The 20,394-nt window shown below is 47.6% G+C and overlaps 2 protein-coding genes across 8 annotated transcripts; both read left to right on the forward strand.

The window, feature by feature from the left end:
- Positions 1-6,043: 6,043 nt before the first annotated feature.
- Positions 6,044-8,902, forward strand: APOA5 (apolipoprotein A5). Of its 7 annotated transcripts, none has more exons than XM_029208266.1 (4): positions 6,044-6,120; positions 6,938-6,994; positions 7,108-7,219; positions 7,744-8,902. In XM_029208266.1, the coding sequence occupies exons 2-4, from the start codon at positions 6,946-6,948 to the stop codon at positions 8,690-8,692; spliced, it is 1,110 nt and encodes a 369-aa protein (XP_029064099.1). In that variant the 5' UTR covers positions 6,044-6,120; positions 6,938-6,945; the 3' UTR covers positions 8,693-8,902. The 7 variants fall into 7 exon arrangements, with proteins under 7 accessions (XP_029064099.1, XP_029064097.1, XP_029064095.1 ...); XM_029208264.1 differs by lacking the exon at positions 6,044-6,120 and adding an exon at positions 6,408-6,428; XM_029208262.1 differs by lacking the exon at positions 6,044-6,120 and adding an exon at positions 6,412-6,428 and having other exon boundaries at positions 6,914-6,994.
- Positions 8,903-10,991: 2,089 nt separating this feature from the next.
- On the forward strand, positions 10,992-20,248 carry ZPR1 (ZPR1 zinc finger). The gene is made up of 14 exons (XM_029208261.1): positions 10,992-11,208; positions 11,386-11,547; positions 11,986-12,076; positions 12,456-12,526; positions 13,174-13,260; positions 13,417-13,539; positions 13,904-13,951; positions 14,110-14,176; positions 14,594-14,664; positions 15,327-15,416; positions 15,885-15,995; positions 16,666-16,752; positions 18,750-18,815; positions 19,638-20,248. Exons 1-14 carry the CDS (start codon positions 11,038-11,040, stop codon positions 19,770-19,772), a joined length of 1,380 nt encoding a protein of 459 aa, XP_029064094.1. The 5' UTR covers positions 10,992-11,037; the 3' UTR covers positions 19,773-20,248.
- Positions 20,249-20,394: the final 146 nt, after the last annotated feature.

Below are 20,394 nucleotides of genomic sequence, written 5' to 3' on the forward strand. Positions count from 1 at the left end.
TTTAAAGTGCACTTTAATGTCATTTTATTGGTATTTCAGAAAAGAGCAGAGGCTAATGCACACAGTCAATCCACCAGCCTTTACTAGAAGTCAACCTGATGTTCTTTAGTCTCTTTTTCCCATTTGCTGGTTTGAAAGTTATGTATTCTTTGTATCTTTAATGGGTTACCCCTGAAATTTTAATCCTCCTGCTTGACTTAAAGTCTAAAGATAATCAATATTCTTATCTTCTTCCTGACTAATGTAAAGCCTGCCGCATGCTTTCACTTTGACCTCTCCTTTCCCATTCTCCACGTGATTTTGGTCTAGTCAATAATATTTTCGTTCCTCGTTGTTTACAACACCTTCTCTAAAGCAATCCCTTCATCAGTAATATTCATTGAGGCCCCTGCCATGTGACAAGCAGCGTTCTGAGTGTCGGAAATACAGCAGTGACTAAGACAGACTAAACTACATGTAAAAATGTTTCATGTTAGGTTGAACTATATGAAATTGCCAATATTTGACCAATTTTAGTTATAAAAAACTAATCTCATATGGGTTAAATATATGTATATTTATATATATATATATATATATATATATATATATACACACATTTACATAAATACATGTAAAATCACCAATGCTTTTTTTTTTTTTTTTTTTGGCTGTGTTGGCTGCGTTGGGTCTTTTTTGCTGCACATGGGCTTTCTCTAGCTGCAGTGAGCAGGGGATACTCTTCTTTGTGGTGCGCAGGCTTCTCATTGTGGTGGCTTCTCTTGTTGTGGAGCACAAGCTCTAGGTGCGTGGGCTCAGTAGTTGTGGCTCGCGGGCTCTAGAGCGCAGGCTCAGTAGTTGTGGTGCACGGGCCCAGCTGCTCCGCCACATGTGGGATCTTCCCAGACCAGGGATCGAACCTGTGTCCCCCACACTGACAGGTGGATTCTCAACCACTGCGCCCCCAGGGAAGTCCCTGCTGTTTTAATTTACCTAAACATTTACTAATTTCATTGTTTGTTGCTTCCATGTTATTTGTATCCCACTCCTGTCTGGGTTTGTTTCCATTTCAGATCCTTAGTAGTCTTTCAGTGAGGATCTGTAAGTGATAAACTCTCTCAGTCCTTCTCTGAAATTAACTTGTTACTCTTGAATAATAGTTTACCTGAGTATGATTCTTGGTTGGCCATTAATTTACCTTCAGTCTTTTGAAGATAAATTGCTGATAAGCCAGCTGTCAGTTTAATAATTTTTACTTGTAGATCATTAGTCTTTTCTCTTTGGTTGATTTTAAGATACTCTGTCTTCAGTGTTCTGCAGATTCCCTATAATGTGTCTTGATTTGCATTTGTTTTCATTTTAATCCTACTCAAGACTCAGGATGCTTCCTATAACTGATGATTCATGTCACAGCTTTATTCAATTTTCAAAATTTCTCAGCCATCATCTTTTGAATATTGCCTGAAGTGTCTCTATTCTCTTTGCAGAAATCCTGGTAGGAATATATTGGACTTTCCTATTCTGTTCGTGTCTGTTAACTTCCATTTCATATTTTCTTTCTCTTTAGTTCTATGATTCTTTCTGGGTGATTTTCTCAGATCAGCCTTCCAGTTTACTAATTCTCTTTCCAATTGTAGCTGAGTTTTTTTTTTTAATTTAATGAATATATTTCACTTCTAGATGTCCTATTTAATTCTTTTTCTTTTTGACAAATAATGCAAATAGACTGTCATTCAAGACAAACAAAAAAATGATCCCACGGGTCAGTGCTTAACTTGTCTGGCTATTTTAATGCTGTGTTAAGCATAAATACCTTTCCTTTTGAATTGTATTTGAGATGTAAATTTTTTTTTTAAGAAATGGACTTCCATTAAGACTTGGTGATAGAAATATAAGCAATGTAGAATGGATCCATAAAGAGCAGTTATTATATTATGATTATATTCTATGTCCCTGGTGTGTTCTGAAAGGGAGTCCAGGAACTGATGTCACACTGAGCGGAGACTGCTGCATCACAGCTTACACTTGAGATCTTGGCAGAGTGCACTGAAGGAGGGCAACCTGCAGCACAGTTTATACACTACATACAACGAGGAGTCACTATTGTTCCTCTGAAGGACAGGTCACAAGAGAAAGACTGTCTAGGAGGTCTTCCCATTCGGTTCACACTGAGTTTTTATTTGAGATCCGTATACTTGTTTAATACATGTGTTTACAGTAAAACTGCTGCTACAGAGCATTAAAGAGCAAGGTACCTTCTAATCTTTATAAATATACCTTTTAAAATTCTTTTTACTCTACAGTCAGATTATGTTGGCAATTCTCGGATCAAAAAACAACAACAAAAACAAAAAACAGATGGTTAACTCTCTTCTAAAAATTCAGCTGTCTGTGAATACCATGATTCTACACAACAGGGAGACAGAGAAGACAGGGAAGCTTAAACAAGTTCTGTGGAAATAATCAGGTTCAAGACACCTCAGAGGTGACCCTTCTTATTGCATTGTATCTGGAGGTACAAAATATCAGGTTGTTCCACTGTTTGGTGATGTTATTTTGATCACTTGGTTAAAATCAACCACCAGATTTCTCCATTGCAAAAGTAAAGTTTAGTGATTTATAAGTAATTTGTGGGGAGACAGTTTGAAGGCATGCGAGCATCCCTTTCCTCAATAATTTTTCATTTAATGGTTTTAGCATTCATTGATGAACCTTGCCTGAATCAAATATTCCCTGAGGGTTGAAAAATAGTGATTTTTAAAAATTACATCATTCCATTTACATGTATTAGCTGATTTCTTCTGTAAGTAAGAGCTTTCAGGGGACTGGTTTTTGACTCCAAAGACTTGAACAAAAATGTTTAACCTGAATCTAATGGTGAGGAAACGACTAGTCCAATTCAGATCACTTTTCAAGACATCTTATCTGGACTCTTCAAAAAAAGTCAATGTCAAGGGTTGGGGAATACTGTTCTAAATGTAAAGAGACAACAGAGGCATAACAACCCCATGAAATGTGTTGGATCCTGAATTTAAAAAGGAAAAAAGAGAGAGAAAACAGCTATTAAAGGCATTTTTTGGAGAATTGGGAAAATTTGAATATATGGTATATATTAGATGATAGTAAAGAATTATGTTAATATTCATAGGTGTGATAGTGGTATTCTGTTTATGTTAAAGTGTCCTTATTCTTAGGAGATGTATGTTGAAATATTTAGGGTGAAGTGTCACTCTGCCTACAATGATTTAAAATGATTCCACACACAAAGCACTTAACACATACACATATACAAATACCTCCAACCAACCCAAACATTTTAAAAACTAAAACTGTATAATCAAATAGGGAAGAATGAGTGTGTGTTGCATCTACCTACTGTATTAATCTAAGTTCAGTCAGAAAAACAGAAGCCACTCTATATTTTTCAAGTGTGAAAGGCTGTAATGTAGAAAATTACAGTTTTGTAAACTGTTGGAAGGGCTTGAGGAGTGACCATCTCAGCTTGCACTTGAAGGAGTGAGTCTCAAAAGTTCACTTGTAAGTGGCTACAAATGGGAAGCTCACCTAATTATCTTAGTTTGCAAAACCAATGAGTGTGATTCTTAAGAAAGTCACCCAGAAGCTGGTTTAAACCCCAAGTCTGGCTATGCATCTGCCTGCAACAACCATGAAGAATAATGGTCTCTCCTCTTCCATCTCACCCTGGTGACTCTAACCTAGGCCCATAGAGAGAAGGGGATTCTGGGAAATATGGTTCCAGGTGTCTCCTCTGCATCCCAGAAAAGACGTTAGAAGGAGTGGTGATGATGATGATTCACAGAAAATCCAGTGCAGCTATATTTTATAGCATAGGCTCAGCAGAAAACCATTAGGATACCAGAAATGCTATTTAAAATTATTGTGGTAAAATATGCATAACATAAAATTATCATTTTTAAGTGCACAGTTCAGTGGCATTAAATACTTTCACATTGTTATACAGCCACCACCTCTATCCATCTCTAGACCTTTTTCTTCTTCCCAGACAGATACTCTGTATTATTAAACAATTTATCTCTTCATCCTTCCCTCCCCCAGCCCCTGGTAAGCTCTAATCTACTTTCTGTCTCTGAATTTGGCTATTCTAGGTACCACATGTAAGTGGAATCATACAAGATTTGTCCTTTTGTGTCTGGCTTATTTCACTTAGCATAATGTCATCAAGATTCATCCAGTTTTGTAGTATGTATCAGAATTCATTCCTTTTTAAGACTAAAAAATATTCTATGGTATATATGTGTATACCATATTTTGTTTATCCATTCATCTGTCGATGGACACAAGTTATGCAATCATCTACATACTTGCCCAGGAACCTGGGAAGCATCTAGTTTCCTTCCTCTCCTTCACCTCCTTCATCCAACCAGTCAGCAGGTACTATCAGTTCACCACTTCAGTATCCTTCAAATATATTCTCTCCTACCAATCCTCATTGTTATGCCTTAGTTCAGAGTCTTCGTCATCTCTCAGGTTACTCAAACAGCCTCTGAGCAGTCTCCTCACCTTCTGTCTTGCTGCCCTCCAGAGTGATCTTTCCATCATATACCCTTCAGTGACTGCTTGCACACGGCTTTTCATGACCTGATTGTTGTCTCTTTACCCTTTCTGCCCCATCCTACGCTGGCCTTAGCTACCTGGGTTCCAATTCTGGCTGCACCTCTTACTGTGTAATGATGGACAAGTCATTTAATATGTGCTGTGCCAAACATAATAGGGGGACATGGAGATGAATTAGACAAAGTCCCTGCACTCAGAGAGCTCTCACATATGTCAATGAATCATTGCACTGCAGGATAATAAGTGCGATACTCCAGGAATATACAAAATGTTCTATGGTTAATATGGAATCGTCTGTCTCCAGAGAAGTGTGAGGGCAGAAGAGGGCATTTAGAGTGATACTGGAGCTGTGCAGTGGAGCCTACTCATGTCCTCCCAAATCCATTCTTCTCTTCTTCCTGAGTAATATAGCTCTTTCCCAGCTGGGAATACAGCCATCCAGAATAAAGACTACATTTCCCATTCTCCTTTTCAGCTAAGTGTAGCCATGTGACTATGTTCTGACCAATGGGGTGTCAGTAAAAGTGGTAAGACCCGTTTCTGGGATGTGTCTTTAAAGGAAGTGTACATGTCCTTCTTTCTGCTGGCTGGGAGGTAGACTTGATGGCTGGAGCTGAAGCAGCTGAAACTTGGACACGAGGCTTTTGTTGAGGATGATAGTACAACAAGACAGAAGGAGCCTTGATTGGCCTATGTTTACATAAGAGAGATACAGAATTCCATTTCGTTTAAGCTATTCTCTTTCTCCTTTTTTTTTTTCCCATCATTTGCAGCTAAGCCGAATCTTAACTAATACAAACTAAATCTGAAAAAAATGAATATAAGTTCACCAAGGAATATTTCCAACAGAGGGAACGGCAGGTACAAAGGCTTAGGGTCCTGAAAGAGGCGGTATGCTCAGGGAATGCCAGGGGTTTGTGCGGCAGGAGATGAGGCCAGAAGTGGGTTGGGACAGCCACAGCAGAGCACGGACTGAATAGGGAGGACCATGGCAGGGAGACCTGCTGGGGGCTACAAATGTGATCAAGGTGAGAGACAGTGGTGTGGTAAAATGACCAGTGGTGGAAATGGAGGGGAGGAGATCGATTCAAGATACATTTAGAAGCAAAAACCAGGAGTTTATGAATGTGTGTGTTTAAGTATATGGAGTGGGCGTATCATCAGAGGAAGTCTGGGCTTTTTGGCTTCTCCTCCTCAGAGGCCCTGTGGGTGGAGTTCAGCCTTTCCCCATGGGGAGAATCCTCCTCTTGCTCCCATTCTTTGGGCCCAATGTCCCTGGCCCAGATGCCTCTCATGATGTCATCTTCACCCCATCAAACTTCCCCAGCTTGTTCCAGGATTATTTCATAAAGTGGAAGGTGGGTGGGTCTTCAACCCTATAAATGCTGGCTCTTCCCAGGCTGCCTGAGTAGCCCGTGGTGGAGGTGTCAAGGGCTGCTCAGGTTCAGGCAGCTGGACACTGTCCCTGTCTGGCTGGGGCACAGTGCTTCTGGGCAGTTGAGTAAGAGCCGGGCCTTCAGCAGACAAACAGGCTTGTCTCTATTGGTGGGTCAGCCAGTAGGTCCACAGGAATGTTGGAGGTCAAGGAGTTTGGGGGAACTGGGTGTGGAGTTCAGGCCCACTCCTTGTAAAACTTTCCAGGAAGCACTTTTCTACTGGGGCAGCATCTAGATACTAGGGTACTCATTAACCCCCTGGGTACCAGGAAAGGGCAGGAGGTAAGCACTGGGAGGCAGCTGAGGTCATCCTTCTTTGAACCTCCACGTGGTATTTACTCAGAGCAATTGTTGCCAGAGGCCCAGGCCCTGGACTATAAAGCGGAATGTCTGCTCTCTGTGCCCAGAACCGAGCAGGTGAGCAGCCAGGGCAGAGGGATGTGGGTCGGAGTCCTAAGGGAGGGGACTGAGCAGAGAGCTGTGGGTGGGAACTAAGAATTAAGGACCTCCTCTTGGAGCACTTTGGCAGAGTAGCTTTTTCCCCCACCCCTGGGATACCTCAGTTTTCCCAGCCATGAAATGGGGGCAGGAATAGGTGAGCAGGGGAGTGGTGGCAGAAGTGGCTGAGGGAGCTGCTCCTGGGGTCTCCTGGGCGGGGTGGGGTCGGGGGGGAACCTTTACAAAGCAGTTTGAGCTCCACAAACTCCATATGATGTGACGAGGTGAAAAAGGAGCCCCCCAACCCATCCCAGGAAGACACCCTTTCCCTCCCAGCCACATTCAACTAGGTCAGTCCTCTTAAGCCCTGATAGCTCTGAGCTCCCTACACCCAGGGGAGGGTTAACAGATTTGGGGCAAGTCCCATGGGAGGTGTCCCTTCTTTGCTTCTTCACTCTCACCAGGCCTCCATTCACCTTTCTTCTCAGAGAACATCATGACAAGTGTGGCTGCAGTTCTGACCTGGGCTCTGGCCCTCCTCTCAGGTGGGTCTCCAACCCTGACTTCACTGTGGAGGTGTGGGTGGAGGCTGGACTGAGGGGTCTGTCCACCCTGGGGGAGGAAACCCAGCCCCTGTTCACCCGCTCCCTCTCCACAGTGCTTTCAATCACCCAGGCACGGAAAGGCTTCTGGGACTACTTCAGCCAGAGCAGCACGGACAAAGGCAGGGTGGAGCAGATCCAGCAGCAGAAGCTGGCACGGGAGCCCACGTGAGTGGCCAGGGCAAGGGGTGCGGGCAAAGGGAGAAGACACCCAGAGGGTGGGATGATGCAGTGCCTGATTGCTCAACCTGTGGTCCTCCCTGGGAAGAGAACAGAGCGGTGCTAGCTCTGCCCTCTATCCTGGTCTTCCTGGGCTGTTCAGCAACCCCTGCCGGCAGCCTCCGCCTTTGATCTCTCTTTAGCTGCTGCCTCCATGCCCGCTGAGGCGTGGGACCAGGGAGCAGGGGAGAGGACCCCCCATTGCAGCCTCCAGAACGAAAGGATTATGTGAGAGGCCAGGTGCCTCCGTGCACAAGGAATTGGGAAGTGTTCACCTGGATATGCGTGTGCCATGTGTTTGTACTTCCTGTGGGAGGAGTCATGGTTGGCTTGGGTTAGTACTGGAGACCCGGCTCTGGGGCCACCGCCCTGCATCCTTGGTTTCTCCATAGGATCAGTGAGTGACGTCTTTGGGGCAAAGGAGATGAGGGCGCTAGCAGTCTGATGGCCTGATTGTCTGTCTCCTTCCCCAGGAGCCTGAAAGACAGACTTGAGCCAGACGTCAGCAATATGAACTTCCTGGAAAAGCTGGGCCCTTTGAATGGGCAGGGGAGGGAGCCTCCCGGGCTCCCACACGACCCGGTGGGCATGCGGCAGCAGCTGCAGGAGGAGCTGGAGGAAGTGAGGGAGCGTCTGGAGCCCTACATGGCGGAGGTGCACGAGCGCGTGGGTTGGCACCTGGAGGGGTTGCGGCGGCAGCTGCAGCCCTACACAGTGGAGCTGATGGAGCAGGTGGCCCTGCGCGTGCAGGAGCTGCAGGAGCAGCTGCGCGTGGTCGGAGAGGGCACCAAGGCCCAGCTGCTGGGGGGCGTGGAAGAGGCGCGGAGCCTGCTGCAGGAGCTGCAGGACCGCGTGGCAAACCACACTGGCCGCGTCAAGGCGCTCTTCCACCCGTACGCGGAGCGCCTGGTGACTGGCATCGGGCACCACGTGCAGGAGCTGCACCGCAGCGTGGCGCCGCACGCGGCCGCCAGCCCGGCGCGCCTCAGCCGCTGCGTGCAGGTGCTCTCGCGCAAGCTTACGCTCAAGGCCAAGGCCCTGCACACACGCATCCAGCAGAACCTCGACCAGCTGCGCGAAGAGCTCAGCGTCTTTGCTGGCGCCGGTGCTGACGGTGCGGAGGAAGAGGCCCAGCCGGACCCCCAGGTGCTGTCTCAGGAGGTGCGCCAACGACTCCAGGCTTTCCGCCACGACACCTTCCTGCAGATTGCCGCCTTCACCCGCGCCATTGACCAAGAGACCAAGCAGATCCAGCAGCAGCTGGCGCCGCCTCCGCCAGGCCACAGCGCCTTCGCTCCAGAATTCCTACAAGGGGACCGAGGCAAGGCCAGGAGCGAGCTGCAGGCTCGCCTCGACGACCTGTGGGAAGACATCAACTACAGCCTTCGCGACCATAGTCCTGGCCATCTGGGGGAGCCCTGAGAGTCTACTTGTCCACGTCCCAGATTCTTGTCTGGGGAGCCCAAGATCTGAACCTCTAACATAGCTATGTCCTTGACAGTGGCCTGTTGGGCAGAGGGTGGAGGGCCCTGCACAGGATAGCTGAGGTCACCCAAAGGGCTGTTGTCCTAGGCCATCCAGCCACCTGCAATTCCCCCGTCCGGATGCATTACATTCACCAGGCTTTGCAAACCCGGCTTCCCGTGCTCATTTGGGAATCCTCCTGAGTTGCTCCATTCTGGGGTGGCGGGAGAGGGCGGGAAGGAGGCACTGTATGTGCAGGGTCATTATGTGCAAGCCTGTTGCCATGGTGCTGGAAGCCCGTGCCTCTTCTTCCCAGGGCCAGGCTCTGATCACTTCTGGCCACCTGGTGGCCACTGCTAGAGCTGGTCCACAGAGAGGAGCTCTTTTCTCCCCAGGTCTGCCATGACAGCTTCTGTTGGGGGAAGAGAAGGGAGAAAGAGCAGAAAATATGATGAAGAGAACATGTGATGGTGTGTGTGTATATATCCCTGCTGGCTGATGCCGGTGCGGACAAATGGTGTGGGTCGTGATGGGAGGGAGCAGAGCCTGGATTTCCTTACATAGCACTACATCTAAACAGCTGACTGAGCCCTCCAATCTGTGAGGGCTACTTAAAACTCTCTGGGGAGCCTACTGTGTGCCCTCCCCATCTCTGGCCCCTCCCTCCCGACTCCCAGGCGCAAGTCTAGATTTCTGACACAAATGAAATAGATGCTTATGATGGAAGCTTATTTGCCTGGTGTGACTCTCATTTGGACTACGTCTGAAAGCAGTGGCCTCACCACTATCCCCAAAGCACACCCATCACCCGCCTTCATCCCTCGCTACTCTTTCTCATTGACCTCTTCCTAATCCAGTTGTATCGGAGGGGTGTTCCTCTGGCTGGGCTGACAGCTGTTTGTCACACCTGTGGTGTGCCTGGGTTAGAGACCCTTCCTCTGCACCTGCATTGTTCACCAGCCTGCTTACCACAGGACGGTGTGCATGAGGTATAGGCCCCTGAGGTGGCCTGTCTTCTTTGTCCCGGCTGTTCCAGATTTTGAATGGCCTCTTTTTTTTTTTTTTTTTTTCGGTACGTGGCCCTCTCACTGTTGTGGTCTCTCCCGTTGCGGAGCACAGGCCCCGGACACACAGGTTCAGTGGCCATGGCTCACGGGCCCAGCCGCTCCGCGGCATGTGGGATCTTCCCGGACCTGCATCGGCAGGCGGACTCTTAACCACTGCGCCACCAGGGAAGCCCCTGAATGGCCTCTTTTTTGACTGTCCCTCTTTTTATGACTGACCCTCTTCTTGGACCCTCAAACTCATACTCCCACCCCCATTCCCCATGTACATATTCACTTGGGGGCCACCAAACTCCTCATAGCTCCCTGGAAAGTCTGAAATTGGGGGTGGCTGAAGTGGAGGGAAGAGGAGAGAGGAAAGGGTAAACACACCCAGTCCAGTACCCTTAGAACATCCAGGGCAGCACCCTTTCCTCCCGGCTTAGCCCACCCTGCACAGAGTTCTCACTGCCACACTCCCTCATAGCACAGACCCCATCTGAATCTGGCCTCATCATGCCTGCAGACTGGATCTCTTCCATGACACCCTAGATTTAGCACCAGAAGTGGGAGAAAGGTGCCCAGGGAGAGGAGGTGCTGGAAAGGAAAGTTTACCCCCCAAAGAGGTGTTTTTGTTGTTGGTGGTTAGGAGATCAGGAGGGGTGAGTCAGCTGGGGTTGGATATGGTGGGGATGAGCCAATAGGGGTAAAAGTGAGGGCCGTGTATTTGAGGCAGGAATTTGGGCAGGTGTTTATGAGGACAGAAACAGGGAGTGAGAAGAACAGAAATGGAGACAGATTGAGGGACAAAGGGAGGGTGATCTAGAGCCTAGGCAGCATCTGGCCCAACGGCGGATCCAAGCAAACCCAGGGAGGAGCGCACCTCCTCAGGGATACCGATGGACGGCCAGGCCCCTTGCCGTCAAGCCTCTCGGAGTTAGACTTGTGGACTAATAGTTAGAACCCAGTACGGAGGAGCTATTGCAAAGGAGCAAAATACTGCCCTGGGTCTGAGAGGACGCCCTGGGGGCAGTGACGCCTGAATTGAGGTGGAGGCAAAGCCTGGATCCGGCTGGCTTTGGAAGTCTGGACCGAAAAATCCAGGCAACTGGAAGGCCGCGTGTCAGGTACTGTTCTCCGAGGAGAGTCCTCGGCCTCTTTAAGGATGGGCGGGGCGGTAGCTGGCGGAAGTGCCGGAGGAAGGGGTGGGGCCAAGAGAGGCGCAGACGACCGAAGTTGGGGCCTGAGCAGCGCGTGGTCATGTTGGCCAGTGGGGCTGTGGATCCCGGGCTCCCGGCGGCTGCTGCCGCCCCCTCGCCCGTCCAGGCCCGACAGCCCGGGACGGGGCACTTGTTCCGGCCTATTAGCGCTGATGACGAGGAGCAGCAGCCTACCGAGATCGAGTCGCTGTGCATGAACTGCTACCGTAATGTGAGGCGGGGGCGCGGCCACGGGCGGCTGGAGGGTTGGTCTGAGGAGGGGAGGAGCGGGGGTCGGCGACCTGGCCAGGCTGGTCCAGTTGGGGACCCGGATGCGAGGCACGCCCGGGGGTCAGTAGATGGGGGATGGGAGTTTCATTGGTTCTTTCCCTGTCTTCTGCTTCCCTAGGGCATGACGCGCCTCCTACTCACCGAGATCCCCTTCTTTAGAGAAATAATCGTGAGCTCCTTTTCCTGCGAGCACTGTGGCTGGAATAACACGGAGATCCAGTCGGCAGGCAGGATACAGGACCAGGGAGTGCGCTATACTTTGACCGTCAGGGCCCAGGAGGTGAGAGGAGCCCAGAGCAGTTACCCTAGTGTCCTAGAGAAAGCTTGGGGACTGGAGTCAGAGCTCTGGTCCAGGTGGTCGGACCTCAAATAAATCCACTTAAGTGTTCAAGCCTCAGTTTCCTCCTTTGTAAAATGGCGTTGGTGCTGTCATCTGCTCAGGTGAGGTAAGACTTGTGAAAGCGCTTTGTAAACTTTGTCAGAAAGTATCAAATGAGCAGTAGTTGTTATGAATAGTACTCATCGTTTCGGTAGCTGGTTTTCACATCGAGGTACTATTCCGCAGGAGTAGTCCGGACTCCCCCTAGTGGAGAGAGGAAGAGACAGCTGGGCTGGGGCCTCTGAGGGCGGTGGTTGGAGGGGGGCACTCTTGTTATTTCCTGAGAAGAACCTGTATTGTTGAGACCTCTGTGGACTGAAGGTTTTTCTTTCTGCCCAGGACATGAACAGAGAAGTAGTGAAGACTGACTTTGCCACCACAAGGATCCCAGAGCTGGATTTTGAAATTCCTGCCTTCAGCCAGAAAGGAGGTAAGTTTAAGGTCAGAGTGTTTGCACTGTTCATGCCTAGCTCAAATCTTACTTTCTTGCAAAACTCCTGGTGCCAGGTCTAGTGGCTTGTGTGTGGGTTTGGCCACATCACTGTGATCTTCATCGGTTTAACAGAAGCAGAAAAGCTTAGGTAAAGCAGCTTAAGATAGTATTGGGTTGGCCAAAAGCTTCATCCGGGTTTTTCCACATCATCTTACAGAAAAACCAGAATGAGTTAGAGGTGAATGGAACCTTGTTCCCTGCCTCCTTATTTTACAGGTGAAAACAAGGCCCAGAGGGTTCAAGTGAACTGCCCAGGGTCCTGCAGGCACTTGATAGCGAAGTGAAGACTGACCAGTCTTTTGTTCTTCCTCACCAGCTCTGACTACTGTTGAAGGATTGATCAGCCGTGCTGTCTCTGGCCTGAAGCTGGATCAGCCCTCACGAAGGGTGAGCTGGGGTTTTCTGATGGCGGCAGCTCAAGGAAAAATTATTTATGTACACTTGTTCCCCTTCCCACGTGGCTGAGCTGTCTCTGATTGAATGTTGGAGAACTTTGTGGGGAAGCACACAGCGATGTTATAGCTGCCTGGATGTTGCATATGCTGTACCACTATCCTTTCCACTTCCCCTCCCCCACTGTACATTGAGGCCTCTTCTCAGACAGACACTGTAACATTGCCTCCAAAGACCCTTTCCTGATATTCTTGGGCTTATCTGTGCTTCCTGAGTGTTCCATTGTATCTTATGTTTATTATGACATTTCATATATACATATATATATATGTATGAAATAATATAATTGCAAATTTAGTCATCTGTCTTCTTAACTGGCTGTGGAGCCCCATGAGAGGGCTCTGGTTTATTTACTGTTATCTATAACCTGGCACAAATGCCTGGACTAAATGGCTGAATGAGTGAGAAAATGAGGCTCATCTGGCACCGCCCATAAACTTCAAACTTATTTGCTACCTCTTATTGTGAAGCCTGAGTCTCTGTTCCCAGTCACACTAAGACAGGTGGTGACTTCCTGTCGGAACTGATGGGGGCATAAGTTCTATCCCCAGGGCTGATCTTTTACTCTTTGTTCCTGTCAGGCGAATGAAGAAGCCATGGCTGAAAGAATTGATGAGTTCATTGTCAAACTGAAGGAGCTAAAGCAAGTGGCCTCTCCTTTCACCCTGGTGAGTACTGAGGGACTCCAGGTGCCCTAGATTTAGGGTAGGAGGGACCATTAAGACAGTCTGAGATTTTTCTGTGGCGCCTCCGTGGTCTGATGGTAGGTGGAGGATCGTACATGATTTCTTGTTATAACTGCTCTCTCTTTACCCATCTGTTAGATCATTGATGATCCCTCAGGGAACAGCTTTGTGGAAAACCCACATGCTCCCCGGAAAGATGATGCCCTGGTGATCACACACTATAATCGGACTGTACAGCAGGAAGAGATGCTGGGGCTCCAGGTAAGTGCACTGAAGAAGCCAGAAGAATGCTCTGGAATTATCTTGCACTCCGATTGCTGGGAGTCAGTGGGAACTTATTTTGCTGCTGCCGCCCTGTGTACGCTATCTCAGCATGTGTGTGCCTCCGCTCTAGCTCACTTAAGGACTTTGGGTAAACTTTGCAACACAGGACAGCAGTGGCTGTGATCCTATCCTAAGCTCTGTTCTTCCCTTGCCTGGGGCTTTGCTTTCCAACTTCTCTGTTAAACCCACGAGGTGGCAGCTGACGTAAGCAAGCCAGAGCATTTTCTCTCACTCTGGAACAGGGTGTTGGCGAGGCTGAGGTCTGTGTGCCAACATATGATTTGCATCTCTGCTACTTTAGGCAGAGGAACCAGAAGAGAAACCAGAAGAGGAAGATCTCAGAAATGAAGTGAGTCACATTGGCAACTGTGGAGGAAGGAGCAGAGTGGTGGGCTGAGACTGACGCTGTTCACGGGTGGCCGCCAGTGTACCAGCTGAATGTCGCCAGCCTGAGCAGGTTTCACCTGCTTGGGAGGGCTCACTCTACGTCCCCCTGTTGTGTTCCAGGTGCTCCACTTCAACACCAACTGCCCGGAATGCAATGCTCCGGCCCAGACCAACATGAAGCTAGTTCGTATCTTTTGTCGGGCAGTTGGGTTGCTCTTCATCTGACTCAGGCATGAAGATTATATTCAAGCTGGAGAGTACTCCCTTCAGGGAAAGCACAAGGCTTTATTCTGAGCGATGAGAGGGATGTTGCCTTTGATGAGACCGTGCACCTTGGCTTTTGGGTTCAAAGAGAGAATTAGGCCATGGTCTCTAGGCTCCTGCGTGTGGCCTGAGCCATGTCATCAAACACTGATGAACAGTGATCGCCGTGGGTGGTGACCTTGCCCTCTTCTGGGGGGCTGTCTGAGTTACGCTGCTTCTTGTGATCTCTTTCCTGCAGTCCTGGGACCAGCAACTGTGTGTTTGTGGGGTTCGGATTTGTTCTTCCCCACAGGGTGGTCTTGCTGTCCTGGAAGCAGATTTCCTTAATTCCATCTTCCAGAAATTCCCCACTTTAAGGAGGTTATCATCATGGCTACCAACTGCGAGAACTGCGGCCATCGGACCAATGAGGTGGGTGGGCTTCATCGTTTGGGAAGAGTAGCTTTCATCCTTTCTGAAGCTGCTTAGGGTGAGGAGCTCTTGAACTAGAAATTAGCTTAGAGAAGAAAAGTTAGAGATAGCATAACTTGTTGAAGGCATTCAAAGTTGGTTATATGGAAGAGAGAGAACTACTTTTTGACCTACAGCTCAGAGGGATGGAAGAGCAGGGAGGCAGATTTTGACTCAGTAATAAAAAACTTTCTAGGTCTATCTGAATATAGAGTGGGCTGCCTTGGAGGGTTGTAAATTCCCTTTTCCTGAGTGTATTCAAGCATAAGCTGTTTCAATTCTTAAACCAGAAAATTATAAAGGGAATCTACACACTAGTTGCAGTTGGAAGTCCCTTTCAGCCCCAAGAGTCATTTTTTTAACCGTGAATTCAGTTTCTTGGCAATCTGGGGTGAATCTTTGGCAGGCTGCCGGTGCTGGGCACTCTGCGCCTGGCCAGCTTTCAGTGATTTTGGTTTGGGTGACTGCTGCCACTGTTGGTTTAGAAAGCACTGTCCTTGGTAGCCATTAGTGGGCCTGATTGGAGGTCCAAGCCTACTCCCCCAGCCCTTCCGGGTCTCCCCGCACCAGGTGAGGATGGGTGTCTCCTCTGCTGTTTCTCCTGGCACTGCTGTCTGTTGCAGGTGAAGTCTGGAGGAGCAGTAGAGCCCTTGGGCACCAGGATCACCTTCTACATCACTGATCCCTCAGATATGACTAGAGACCTGCTCAAGGTAACAACCTGCTTGGGGAAGTGACTCTTCTCTGCACATGGCTGCCTCTGTCGAGGGGGAATTTGTCTTTTCTCAATCATGTCCTGGCGTTGTGAAGTACCTCCTTACTTTCTTGGGTTTGAGGATCCCTGAGCAGAGTTAATCCATGGTAGGAAGTGCAGATTCAGAAGGTGACCCCTAAGCTCTTTCTGATGACTTGGCAGCCTTTTGCCTCTAGTGTCTGTGAGGGCCCTTGTTTCTGATCTCTAATGACAGGATGTCTGCCAGCTTGGAGCCATGACTCAGAATGCCCCCTTTTAAGGTTGGTTCTAGGAGTGAGTCTAGCTTTAATTGGAGATTCAGAGAAAACTGGGACAGCTGACTTTGTCCCCAGGTTATCACTGGTGGTACTAATTTGGCAGGAGGACTCTGGTTAGCTTTCTCTAGCAGCTCCTGATTTAAAGCCTAATTTGATCTCTCATCTCACAGTCCGAGACATGTAGTATGGAAATCCCAGAGCTGGAATTTGAACTGGGAATGGCTGTCCTCGGGGGCAAGTTCACCACACTGGAGGGGATACTGAAAGACATCCAGGAACTGGTAAGTCCCCTGAGTATAGTGCATGGCATCTTCCGCAGTGCAGCTGTGGGGAAGGGACTGGAAGGCTGCAAAGGTCCTAGTTTTTGGAGCTGATAACTGAGGTTTCTTTGCTTTAAAGCTGATTTGAGAGGCTTAAATATTATTTTGGATTGTGATGATAAGTTTGTTGGAAATTCAGAATGGAAATTCTCACACCTAATTCTGGGCTGATGTAGATATTTTGCGGTTTTGGATAAGTCATTTATTTCACTGTAAAATGGGGTCATGAGGGTCCTTCCAGCACCTAAAAAAGTCCCGAACATACATATATATGTGTGTGTTGACTTAACCCATATGTTTATCCTCGTAATGAATCATTTTGCTTAACTGGTTATCAGTCGTCGGGCATTTTGTCTTTGTAAATTATACTTTATTTTGCACTTCTTCCAATGAGGATTAGAGATCATATTTAAGAACATTTCTATAGTTTTTGTTTCACGTTGCCCGTTATCATCTTGGCAGATTAATTCACACGGTTTTAGGGGTGGCCGCCTAGGTCAGAAAGGCGGTGCGGCATAAATTGCGACCAAGCTTCCCTGACAGGCACCCCTGTCACCCTGCACCAGGTTTATGGTTAAGCCTATCACACATGGAGCCAGTATTCTAGCAGTTTGGATGCCATTTATTGCAGGTGACCAAGAACCCTTTTACACTGGGCGACAGTTCCAGTCCTGGCCAGACAGAGAAACTGCAGGAGTTTAGCCAGAAGTTGAACCAGGTGAGAGGACTCTGGCCGGTCAGTGCTTGTGGTCCTGGGGCTCCAGTGAACAAGAAGCTGCATACCCTTTCTTGCCACATATAAACATCTAACCGACATGTTGGGGATTCTCTTGGTTTCTGATATCCCATGCCATCTCCTTTCTTGGTTTTCTCCCTTTTTTTTGTTGGAGCCTCTTGTCCAGTAGCTTCTTAAGAAAATGCATGGGAAGTAAAATTTCTGGGACTTTGCATGTCTGAAAATTTTTTTATTCCACCTTTTTTTAAAAATTAATATTTTAACTTTGGCTGCACTGAGTCTTCGTTGCTGCACACGGGCTTTCTGTAGCTGCGGCGAGTGGGGGCTACCCTTCCTTGTGGTGTATGGGCTTCCCATTGCGGTGGCTTCTCTTGTGGAACACGGGGTCCAGGCGCGTGGGCTTCAGTAGTTGTGGCACGTGGGCTCAGTAGTTGTGGTTCACGGGCTCTAGAGTGCAGACTCAGTAGTTGTGGCGCACGGGCTTAGTTGCTCCGCAGCATGTGGGATCTTCCCAGACCAGGACTCGAACCTGTGTCCCTTGCATTGGCAGGTGGATTCTTATCCAGTGCACCACCAGGGAAGTCCTTATTCTACTCTTATATTAGATTAATGGCTGGGAATAGAATTCTAGGATGGAAATAATTTTTTATCAGAATTTCTAAGGTCTTCCAGTTTCCCACTAATGTCTTTCAGTTTCCCAGTTTGGCTGTTGAGAAGTTTGAAGGCATTCTGATTCCCTATCTTTTGTTTGTGACCTATTCTTGTGATACTTTTGTGTCCCCTGTGATGTAAAATTTCAGGATGTGACTTGGTGTACATGGGTCAATTTTCAACCATTGTTGCTAAGCACTTGGTGGGTGCTTTGAATCTGGAAACTCATGTGGCTCAGTTCTAGGAAGCTTTTAAAAAGTATTCTATTGCTTCCCCTCTGTTCTCTCTTTCTGAAATCCCTATGTTTTGGATGTTAGACTGACTTGTCTGGTCTTCTGTAATTTACTTATTTTTTTGTCCTGTTTTCAGTTTCTTTGTGTTTGCTCTACTCTTGGAGATTATCTTAATTTTCCAACCCTTCAATTGAGTTTTTCATTTTCACTGACATTTTTATTTTCCAAGTGGCTTTTGGTCTTTCAATACTTTCTCCTCCTTTTAAAAAAATAGCATCCTGTTGTTTTAAGGTTGTAGTATTTTTTTCTCTTTGAGAATATTAATTTTGGGTTTTTGTGGGGTTTTTTTGACGTTTTATTTTCCTCGCATAGTTTCCATTTCCTCTTAAGTTTTTTTTTCCCATTTGATTTCTGTCTTTCAATATTATGGGCTTTGCTCAGATGTCTGGTAATCATTGGTTGTCTATTTAAAAGTAGAGGACTAAAACATCTGAGTGGGGTGAGTCTTGCTGACGTTGGGCTCGTTGGAGGGGGATTTAGCTTGGCCATTTTGTTGAGGTAACTCCAGTGCCAGAGTTGTTAGGTGTTTCCTCTTGGGCTGGTCAGATTCCCATCAGTGGGTGTTCCGTTTCCTGTCTTGAGGGTGGAGGCTTGGCTGGCAGTGTTCTGAGAGCTGAGTGTGGGAAGAGGGCTGGGGTGTGTGTATGTCTGTTTCCAATAAGGGTACATTGACTTCTGTTCTTGATTTCTTTCCCTCTACCCTCAACTGGGCGAGTGTCCCCCTGTCCATAGTGTGCTGTGGTAACTTCTCCACAGAATTCTCTTTTATTGGGGTGGGGCAAGGGCAGTCGTTGGTCTGTTTGGAATGGGAGAGGAGATTAGGGATGCCGGATTGCTTCTTAAATAGCTGTCAGACAGTCTTTATTTTAGATTCTCTCCACTCCACCTCTAGAGGCACCTTCATTTCACCAATTCTTAAAACGTTGGGGGATTCTGCAGTGTAAATTGCGTTGGTTTCTGTGTGGCAGACATAGTCCCTTCCTGCCAGCAGCTATGTAAGATTTACATGCTCATGCTGTATTCTGTCTCCTTTAGATCATTGAGGGTAACATGAAGGCCCACTTTGTTATGGATGATCCAGCAGGAAACAGCTACTTGCAGGTACTGTAGACCTTCCCTGGTATTTCACAGAGATATCTTTTCTGACCTTCCTTAAATATGTATCATTTCTCCAGAAACTGAGAGACTTAATTCTAAATGAACTGCTTTTTATCAAGGAACCTTTTAGCAGAAATTGGAATATAAGAGAGGAAGGGGGAAGGTGTATGGGACTGTAAGTGTGTGTCAAGAGGGGGAAAAAGGAGACTCCCAGGTTCCTTCTTCCTCTAGTCTAGCTCGAGTCCCAGCTTTAAGTCCAGCAGTGGCATTTTCATTTTGCAAATTGGACCGTGGATTGAGGAGAAATGGTGCCTTGTCCAGAGGCCAAGATGGGAAAAGGCTTTAAGCTGACTAGGGAGATACTCTGGTGATTAACAGTAACTTTAACATTTATTGAGCAGTTATTATGGGTCAGGCAAAACTGTTCTAAGGTCTCTCCACTGTTAAGACTATGCTACTCTCTTCGTAAGAAGGTGCAGATAGAAAGTTTTTCTCCCTGCAGTCCCACTTCTAGCCCATGTGGGTTCTGTTGCTGCCCACGAGTTGAGCCTAGCCATGGGGTGTTGGAGGCCCTTAAAAAGAGAATAAAGGGATTTCCTTGGTGGTCCAGTGGTTAGGACTCTGTGCTTCCACTGCAGGGGGCGCACGTTCAATCCCCGGTCAGGGAATTAAGATCCCGCATGGTGTGCAGCCAAAAACAAAACAAAACAAAAAGGAATAAACACCTCCTTAAGGTCCTGGGAAAGTGGGAATTGGAAGCTGTCTGGGGGGGGGGGGGGGTGGCAGGATGGCACAGGCACTGATGGTCTGTCCTTGGCCTTGCAGAACGTGTACGCACCGGAAGATGATCCTGAGATGAAGGTGGAGCACTATAAGCGCACATTTGACCAAAACGAGGAACTGGGGTTCAATGACATGAAGACGGAGGGCTATGAGACAGGTCTGGCTTCCCAGCAGTAGCCGTGGGCGGTTCCCGGCCAGCCTCCAGCGCTGCTCAGACCGCGGGGTTATTTATTGCTATTGGAAAAGACTGGAGTGGCCTCCCCACCAGGCCTTGCCCATGTGGGGAGGACACCTGGTCTGAGTCAGAGATCTGAGCACAATTTCTGAACAGTTTGTGACGGAAACGCAAGCCTCTTGGGTTACTTGACCTTGTTTTGGAGGATTTGAATTGGCCTGCGAAGAAACCCAGAAATGAACCATCAGGCATGTCATTGTCATTTTTTTCCTATAAAGTCTTTACCCTCCCTCCACACAATGCTCTCTCATGTCAAGTTGGAACTCTGAAGAGCTGGAGAAGGTGGAAGACAGCTACGTCTGGAGTTTGGAAGTTGGTTTGGGTGTATAAAATACTGACTCTCAACAGGAAGAGAGTCTTCTGAGGGGAGGGAGTCTAGGACAGGTGAAGAAGTTCTCATTAAAATGGTGGCTTTCAAACAGCACTGGCCTCTGAAATCACTCTGTCCTTGTTTTATTATTATTTATTATTATTTTATTTTTATGTTTTGCACTCTGTCCTTGTTTTATTATTATTATTATTTATTATTATTTTATTTTTATGTTTTGCACTCTGTCCTTGTTT

The sequence above is a fragment of the Monodon monoceros genome, unplaced genomic scaffold (genome assembly GCF_005190385.1).
Source record: "Monodon monoceros isolate NGI ecotype Baffin Bay Population unplaced genomic scaffold, NGI_Narwhal_1 Super_Scaffold_7, whole genome shotgun sequence".
In the NCBI taxonomy this organism is placed as follows: domain Eukaryota; kingdom Metazoa; phylum Chordata; class Mammalia; order Artiodactyla; family Monodontidae; genus Monodon; species Monodon monoceros.

Excerpts from the sequence above, each read along its gene's own strand:
- ZPR1 (XM_029208261.1), top strand. The coding sequence starts at position 11,038 with ATGTTGGCCAGTGGGGCTGTGGATCCCGGGCTCCCGGCGGCTGCTGCC. Across the intron at positions 15,996-16,665 it reads TGAAAGACATCCAGGAACTG|GTGACCAAGAACCCTTTTAC; the intron begins GTAAGTCCCCTG and ends CATTTATTGCAG. Across the intron at positions 18,816-19,637 it reads CAGGAAACAGCTACTTGCAG|AACGTGTACGCACCGGAAGA; the intron begins GTACTGTAGACC and ends TTGGCCTTGCAG.
- APOA5 (XM_029208266.1), top strand. The coding sequence starts at position 6,946 with ATGACAAGTGTGGCTGCAGTTCTGACCTGGGCTCTGGCCCTCCTCTCA. Across the intron at positions 6,995-7,107 it reads GGCTCTGGCCCTCCTCTCAG|TGCTTTCAATCACCCAGGCA; the intron begins GTGGGTCTCCAA and ends CCCTCTCCACAG. Across the intron at positions 7,220-7,743 it reads AAGCTGGCACGGGAGCCCAC|GAGCCTGAAAGACAGACTTG; the intron begins GTGAGTGGCCAG and ends CTCCTTCCCCAG.